Source organism: Herpailurus yagouaroundi, unplaced genomic scaffold, assembly GCF_014898765.1.
Source record: "Herpailurus yagouaroundi ecotype Mexico unplaced genomic scaffold, PumYag 196, whole genome shotgun sequence".
In the NCBI taxonomy this organism is placed as follows: Eukaryota; Metazoa; Chordata; class Mammalia; order Carnivora; family Felidae; genus Herpailurus; species Herpailurus yagouaroundi.
Window position 1 is genome coordinate 34,633,085 of NW_024412427.1, and position 8,453 is coordinate 34,641,537.

The window sequence follows — 8,453 nt, forward strand, 5'->3', positions numbered from 1 at the left end:
AAAAAAAAAAAAAAAAAAAAAAAAAAAAAAAAAAAATCTAAACTATAGAATTTACATTTCAATATTGGCAAAAGGATATTTACTTAACTCTGAGGGCCAGCCATTCACCTGGTAGCTATTCCTGCCCCAGGTGTCCGCCTCTGGAACAGATGTGTTTCTAAGGCAAAGCCAGAAACAATAGGGCACCCTGGTTTTGAGAGGCAGACTTGGGAATCCCTGGAAGGAAACACATTCCTAATCTGTTCTGCGTGGTGACAGCAACAAGCCTGCAGGTGACCTGAGTCCTCCTGGTGCTACTCAAGCGGTTGTGGGCAGAGAGGAGAGCGCTTGTTGGGATGAGAGCTGGGTGTTGTATGGAAACCAATTTGACAATAAATTATATTTAAAAAAATTAAAACTCCTCTAATATAAAGTAAAAAAAAAAAAAAAGCTCTGATCATCAGTGAATCCCACGGCTACTTTCCAGTGACCCAGGCAGAACCACATGAGAAGGTAGTGCTCTCCACCACTACCTCGGAGGGGAAATCTTCACAAGCAAGCATTTAAAAAGGAGGATATAGGGGCGCCTGGGTGGCGCAGTCGGTTAAGCGTCCGACTTCAGCCAGGTCACGATCTCGCGGTCCGTGAGTTCGAGCCCCGCGTCAGGCTCTGGGCCGATGGCTCAGAACCTGGAGCCTGTTTCCGATTCTGTGTCTCCCTCTCTCTCTGCCCCTCCCCCGTTCATGCTCTGTCTCTCTCTGTCCCCAAAATAAATAAACGTTGAAAAAAAATTAAAAAAAAAAAAAAGAGGATATAAATTAAAATTGCTTCAAGCAGTTTTTATGGTTGCAAAAGATTTGAATTATTATTTTTCTCTCTCCTTCTCTTCTCCCCCGCTTTTTTAAGAACAAGAGAAAAATATGACAAATGTTCTTTAAGCAGCACAGGGCCAGCGTCCCTCCTGTCTGGTCCCTGACCTGGTTGCAAGCTATAGCCACAAATCAGGAATCATGCCCTCAGGAAGCAATACCAACTGTGAGCTGTGTTAAAATGCTTTATGATGCCAGCTTTCAAAGCTCAGCATCTCATCTCCCTCATACAGTGTTAACAGTCAGAATGAGAGACTTCTAGGGGCTTCATCCATCTATAATCAGAGCATTTAAATCCAGAGCACAATGCAGGGAAGGCAGGTGGCATAGGAGAGACGACTCTAACTTTTCTCCTTGTGCGTGTTCACCTCATCAATAGTGTGTGTTAACACAAGTGCATTTAGATGGATTGATTCAAGTATTTGTGAAACAAACCTCAGGCCTCTCTCTCCAGCTCTTTGGATTACTGGCTTTCAAAAACACTTTCAACTCACTTCATCCTTCTCCCACACTTTCCAGACTTCACTTGCAAAGAAACCCAAAACTATTAGCAATGTTAAGAACTAGGAAATGCAATTTGTAAACTTCCAGCATCCTTGCTACTTGAGCAGTCCAGGGTACTATGGTCATTCTGGAGGATTTCAACAAGGTCAAGCTTATCAGGGCTTGTGATGGGAAAATACATGAATGCAAATGTAAAGAAATGTTTCCAGTCCTCAATATGTTCCTTTTGACAAAAAAAGAAAAGAAAAACTTTTTACATCATTAAACAATGATTTAGTCTCTGTTATACCAAGAGGAACAAATCATTTCAACACTAATTAGCATTAGCAGACAGCCTTTTCTCCTCAGATGTTCAAGCGAGCAGGGAAGCAGTTTAGAAGGAGCCCCATTAGCACCTGATTTGTAACTCCCTCATCCAGAATAAGTGGGAAATGTGAAATTGGTCACATTTGAATTTGCAAAGGGAAAGTGAGTAAGAATTGTTAACATCCACAAAATTCCCGAAATCACATCCCAACCCATTGCTTCTACTTCAGGATTACCACGCACAAGTAGAAAATACCTGTATATTCCAAGGTGCTAGGCTTTTAAGAATGTTTACAACTGTTTGCTAAGATTCCAGTCCAGTCTTTGGGAAGGATGTGGGTCGCCCCTTCCGATGGGGTGTGGAAAGCTCTGAGGATGGTGATGGCCGACTGGCAGTGTCCCTGGGGCTGCCTCACCTTTCAGCAGTCCGTCCCTGGCGTTGGACTATGAGAAACAATGATGACAGTATTGGAAGCCGCTTTGACCTGCCTTGCACATCTAGACCCTGGGAGAAACCCGCGTGGTCCACGCACCAGGCAAGGAAAGAGCCTCAGTGAGTGCCTCTGGGCCAAAGGGTTTAGACAGCACCTGCCCCTTGTGCTCCGCCTGCTTTGTATGGTGGTCCTTGCCCTCCCACCTCCCTGCACCTGCCCACCCTCCTGCCCCCTGTAGGTGATCTGAGGCCTCTTTTACCTGTACTGATTCTCCAAGGCCCTGTTCTCAGCCCGCTCTGGAGCCCAGGAGTAGCTGTCAGCAGCGTTCTGGGGCTTTTTCTCCTTTTCCTCCTCCTTCTTTGCTTTCCGCTTGCGATAGACCAGAAGTCCAAGAGCCAGAGCCAGTAACAGTAAGATGGCTATCACTGTGCCCAGGATATAGAACAAAAGCAGCTTTTGCCCATCGGTGCCGTTGTCACTTTGTTTGGACATGGAATCCTCATCCATATTCTCCCCACGATCTGTGGTAGCCTCGGGGTGATGGGTGCTGGGCTCCATCCATTCGCCAGGGGGCCCACTGTGAGCCAGCATGTCAGGCACAGTCAGGGTGGTGGGGGCCTCAGATGGGAGGGAGGGACTCTTCATGGTGGATGCCTCCTTGGAGGTGCCCTCGGAGTCCCTGGTGGGCCTGGATATTGTGGAAGAATACACAAGATTCCCCTCTCTATCTCCCATATCCTCTCCCTGGGGAGGCCCAGTCTGTGGTGCCAGAGACGTGTACCCTGTGATACACGAGACCCCATCTGGGCCCAGCTCCCAGCCCGGCAGGCAGCTGCAGCGGAAGGACCCCTGCGTATTGAGGCACAAGCCCTCACAAAGGCCATGCTCCAGGCCCTCACACTCGTCCACATCCAGGCACTGGGTGCCATCCTCCTTAGCCAGGACATAGCCCTTCTTGCAGGAGCAGTAGAACGAGCCATCTGTGTTAGTGCAGCCCTGGGCACAAGGCGAGTGGCCAGGGGCACACTCGTCCACATCCTGACAGGCCTCCTCCCCAGGGCCACGGGGCTCGTAGCCCACCCAGCACTCACAGTGGAAGCCCCCGGGGGTGTTGACACACTCTTGTGGGCAGGGGGAGTCCTGGCACTCGTCCACATCCACACAGTCCTGCTGACTTGAGTCCAGCTGGTAGCCTTGGGGGCAGAGGCACGTGTAGTTCTTCCTGTGAGGTCCCAGGACACAGGTGGCTGCCCCTTTGCAGGGACTGGAGCTGCAAGGGTTCCGGGAGGCACAGGTCACCAGGTCGTCCAGCAGCCGGAATCCCGGCCGACAGCCACAGCGGAAGGAGCCATCACCACCCTCGAAACAGTCTTGCTGGCAACCCCCGTTGTTGAAGCTGCAGCCGTACTTGGGGCTAACACAGAGGGGGCCTGAGCTGCCCCAGTCGAACACATCTGAGGCCTTCTCCTTACACAGGAAGTAATGCTCCCGACCCTCGTCCCCATCCCCACAGGCCACGTTAGCCACAGAGGCAAAGGGCACAGTGTCCAGGGAGGAGCTGGTGGCCTGGAACGGGGTCCTGTATTCCACCCGGCCTGGGCCCCCCAGAGCCAGAGGCTGGCACATGCCTTTGAAACTGAACTTGCACACAAAGCCCTCGATGTTGCTTCCAGGAGAATTTGGGCTCCCACAGGGGCCCTCAGACCATTTGGGGAGGTGGCTGGCATGAGACGGCAGAGACAGATAGAGCAGCAGGGATACACAGCGCCTAGAGATGCAGGAGCTCCTGACCTCCCTGTTCCAGTTGGTGTAAAGTGTGTCTTCCCCGCCGCCCACCCAGCTGAAGCCTTTCAGCGGCAAGCTGGAGTCTAAGCACTTTCCCTTTTCGCGCTGGAGCCCGATCCAGAACTTGCCCATCCGAGCTTCTAGGGCCTCCTCCAACTCCAAGAGCTGGGCCAGGGCTCGCTGGATGTGCCAAGCCTCCTCTTCACTCTTCACGGTGGCCAGGTTGCCCCCATTCTTGCTGCAGTGACTCTGGGCCTCGGCCGCACTCAGCTTGCCCCAGTGGGCTGTGTAGCAGGCATTCCCCGCGCACACCACAGCTTCCCTGGGAGCTCCAGCCCCCGCCCAGGGCTGGCCCAGGAGCAGCAGCGGCAGCAGCAGGCCGGCAGAGGTGGCCATTATGGCTCCGTGTCCCCTTCAGCGGGAGGCTGGCAGCCTTGCAGTGACAGCAGCTGAGCTGAGAGGAGAACTGAGGGCTCCGACGCAGACGTTCTGGCACAGGGAAGAACACAAAGACCGAGGGCTTTTCACATCCCCCTGACCCAAGGCGCATCCTGTACTGTTGTACTTCTTATTTCTCACCGGATACTGGGGCTTCCTGCAGTGAATAGTTTTCTGACTCCTGTTGCCTTCATCACGGTTTTGTTGTTCGTAAAAGAGGTCAGGCGGCTGTGTTGGGTCCCTGGCTAATCGCTGGGGAAATGCAGAGGCGTGGGGGCAGACCGTTGCAGCTGGGAGACACCCTTCTGTTTTATTTGGGCTCCCTTGTCTTCCCCATCTGCAGGAGGAACTTAAATGGCATGCTACAGAGTGAGTGGAGACTTTTGGGGACTAAGAACTTGAAAAAGCTCACTTAGTAACCCATAATAAAATTCCACTTTGGTTTGCAAACAGCCAGAAGAGAAAAAAAAATTCTCAGACTTGAGACATGAGGCCACGGATGGTTATAATTTTCAGCCTTTTTTAGAAGCAAACTGGATTTTTCTTCTGCCTATCTCATGTTCCCTTTGGCTTTGGAAGTCTTTTTTCTTTTATCCTTCCCATCATGAACTTTAAATAGATGGGCAGTTTTTAAATAGGAACCGGGCCGTGGGAATCACAGAGTGTCTAACACAATGCCAAGCTCCTAAAGAACATTAAAATAAATAGGGTGAAATTTGGCAGTTTTCAGGGTTTTGTGGTGCATATATTGTGTTGTGAGGTGGCAGTGTCACAAAAAGGCATCAGAAAGAAAAAAAGAAAATGCTTCTGGCCTCATGGCCCTGGACTGGCACTCCTGTCTCCCAGCTCAGAGTTACCAGGAAGGGCCAGAGTTCTGAGAATCCTGGTCACGGCAGGCCCCTTCCGCTCAGCAGCTCATCAAAGGCCCTTGAAGAAAACAAAGGGTGTTCCTCCTGCAGTTCTTCCTGCAGATGTGTTACTCACTGGCACTGTCTTTGGTTGGGGCACTTCCCCTAGAAGTAGACCCTGACTCAAGGACTGGGGACAAGTCATTCATTTGAGAGGGCAAGTCAGGCAGGGAATGGGGGTACCAACACAGGGTGCCTGAGTGCATAGGTGACACTGGGGCTCCTGCACCGTGGTCTCTGGAACACCTGCATCAGTTTTCTGAGCCAAGGAGAGGGGGCTGTGGCAGCTCTCCTCCAGCCCCTTTCCTCACTGGAGGCAACAAGTTCTTGGCACTCTGGGCTGACAGGAAGAACCTGGCTGACCAGAGGCAACACTGAAGAGAATTGCAGGGAGCTGCCAAGGGGCTATGGGCATGGCACCGGTGTCTGCTACATCGGCCCTCCACAGAGATCTGAGTTTAGGGTGTTGTGAAGATAATGAACTTGCTGGCTTTCGCCTCCCCAAGGCATGCGACGCCCATCTCAGACTCTTGGAGACTCATCAGAGGTGTTCCTTATGTTCTTATTTTAATAAGATATTTGAGATAGTCCAGAGATTCTCTCCCAGAACCTATAGGATACTCCTGTGTTCTTTGGTGCCATCTATCTACCCACTCACCTATCCATCCATCCATCCATCCATTCACCCATCCATCTAACCACCCACTCATATATCCAACCATCCATCCATCCATCCATCCATCCATCTATATACCCACTCACCTATCCAGCTACCTAGCCAATGTTATTTAAGCCTCCAGCATGCACTGGGCTGGGCACAGGGATTAAAGGAGGGAACTCCTACCTTCATGACCCTTGAAGTCTGTTATATTAGATAACTATGAACATGTTGAACAGTTGTAGCTATGACACGTACACAGGGAGAAGATGAGGGTGTCAGCCAAGGTACTGACTTGGTTGGGAAGTGGGAAGTGGGAAGTGTGACAGTCTCCTCTGATGGAGAATGGCAGTGAAGCTGGAGTCAAAAGGAAGAATAGCGAAGAAGGGGAATGATTTCCATCTGGCGTAACAGCACGAACAAAGGCCCTGTGATATGAGGGTTGTACCCTTTACAAGGGAATGAAAGAAGGGCTGTAAGACCAAAGCCTGAAAAATGGAAAGGAGGACACAGTCAAGGAGAAGCTCTGTGAGTCCAAACAATGAAAATTTGGGGTTTTGTTCTGAAATCCATGGGGAAACACCCAGGGACCAACTTGTTAAGACCTGCATGTAGAAGATTGGGGAACAGGTTGATGGACCCCAGCAATGTGGGGGAATCACTCAGCAGGCAACTGCCAATTTCCAGGCACATATGACAGTCACTTGACCTGGGCTGGTTCCCCTGGATTAGGGATAGCAGATTTAGTGATAAGGATCCAGAACACTCTGTTCTTGGCAATGGATGGAGTAGGAATAGAGGACATGGGAGGTACCCAGTAGGACTTCATGGCTCTCTGCTTATACTACCAAGGGTTGGGGGTCCTAGAAGGCTGTGTCTACTGGAGGCAGAAAAATGGGACCTGGGCCAGAGAACAATTGGAGGGAGGCTGCCTCTTGGGGCCTAGAGTCTCCCTGCCTCCTCAGGACTCTGCATTCACCCCCTTGGGAAGATTGGGAAGTAGCCAGACTACTTACTGTCTGTAGAGCACAGAGCTAGATTCCTCAGCAAACTGTTGTGATCCTGCAGGACTCATCCAACACATTGCTTGGTTGGTGCTTAAGGACGTGGGTTGAATCAGTGACTTAGAACTTATTAACCAGTCAGACCCCCAGATCTTTGTCAGGGTATTCCTTTGCTGGCAGTTCTTCATCTTTCACATGGGAACTTTCAAATCAACTACTCTTCACTTAGCCAAGTGTTGACATCATAAAGAAGAAAGTGAAGCAAGGCCATGTGCTCAGTTTATCTATTCATTAACCCAGGGAGAATTGTAAAGCATCAACTGTGAGAAAGACCATGTTCAGTGCAGAAAGCTGCCTTTTCTTAGGCTTGTGGATTCTACTTTATTATCTCCAGTAACCTGGTTATCTAAGCCTCACTCTTGATCCCCCTCATCTGCAAATGACATGGGAACAGGGCCTTTGGATATCTTTCTTACTCTAGTGTCAACAACAGTGAACTCATGTAGTTATGTATCATTCCCTCCTCTGGAGCTGGGAAGAAAGCAGACTAGCAAGAGAGCAGGGATGGAGTCCACTGCTGAGCCCTCAATATGTGGCACAAGGAACCAAACCATCTGTCTAAACCACAAGAGTGCATTTGGCCTCATACTGACCCACCGAATGTTGAATGCAGAACAGTTTCTCTGTTATCTCCTCTCCCCCTGTACCTCACATCTTCTGAATTTCCCTCTGATCCTTGATCCTTCAGTCTCTGCCTGCTGAGCTTGGCTGAGTTAACTCTCCTGGCACCCCATGGCCTGATGTTTCTAGCTCCAGGTGTCCTACTGTCCTCTCCCTGCTGTATACTCCACAAGGATGTGGCAGGAGCGTCAGCATGGTGGGGTTGGGAGCACAGTGCTTTTGCCTGTGAGCTCAGCAGAAGAAGGAGAGCTTACTTTTACCAGATAGAACTTGGCTAAGTTCACAAAGGATTGAGGATTGTTTGGATACCAACTTGGAGGAAATTCTGAACATCACATACTGAATTCCTCCATGGATGACAATTTATTACATTTTATTTAAAATGTAGATTTTATCAAATCTCTCTGAAGATTGATAATTAAAAAACAGGAATCAGCAGTTGGAAGACCAGAGAGCTTTCCTTGGCAGATCTTTGAATACAAGCCACTTTACATGTTCTAGAATAAACGTAAACCTAATAGCATGGTGTAAGCACTGAGCCATGACCCCAAACTGTCTACTTTTATTCTGGACTCTTAATGAGTACTCTGCTCTTTCTTTTTAAATTGTCCTAAAATGTACTTCATACAATGTTCGGAATGGATCCATTCCAGTCTCTAATATGGGGATAGTTTAATCTCAATTATTCTGGAGCACAGTGATCGGTTTGTGGGTCATTCAGGCATCTGATGTCTCTTTTTCTTTATTCTCTAAACTAAAAATTGAATGAAGACATGTCCAAAAGGTACACTGCATTTTTCCTGACATACACAGCAGGTATCCCCAATATGTATGTTCATTGTCCCCCTTTTGTATCTTCACTCAGGAAATGTATGTCAGCACCTACT

General features: G+C 49.4%; 1 protein-coding gene across 1 annotated transcript; it reads right to left on the bottom strand.

Annotated features, from left to right (window-relative positions):
• Positions 1-803: 803 nt before the first annotated feature.
• On the bottom strand, positions 804-4,667 carry CD93 (CD93 molecule). The gene is made up of 2 exons (XM_040447867.1): positions 2,352-4,667; positions 804-2,102 (listed from the first exon to the last, which is right to left on the bottom strand). Exons 1-2 carry the CDS (start codon positions 4,271-4,273, stop codon positions 2,078-2,080), a joined length of 1,947 nt encoding a protein of 648 aa, XP_040303801.1. The 5' UTR covers positions 4,274-4,667; the 3' UTR covers positions 804-2,077.
• Positions 4,668-8,453: the final 3,786 nt, after the last annotated feature.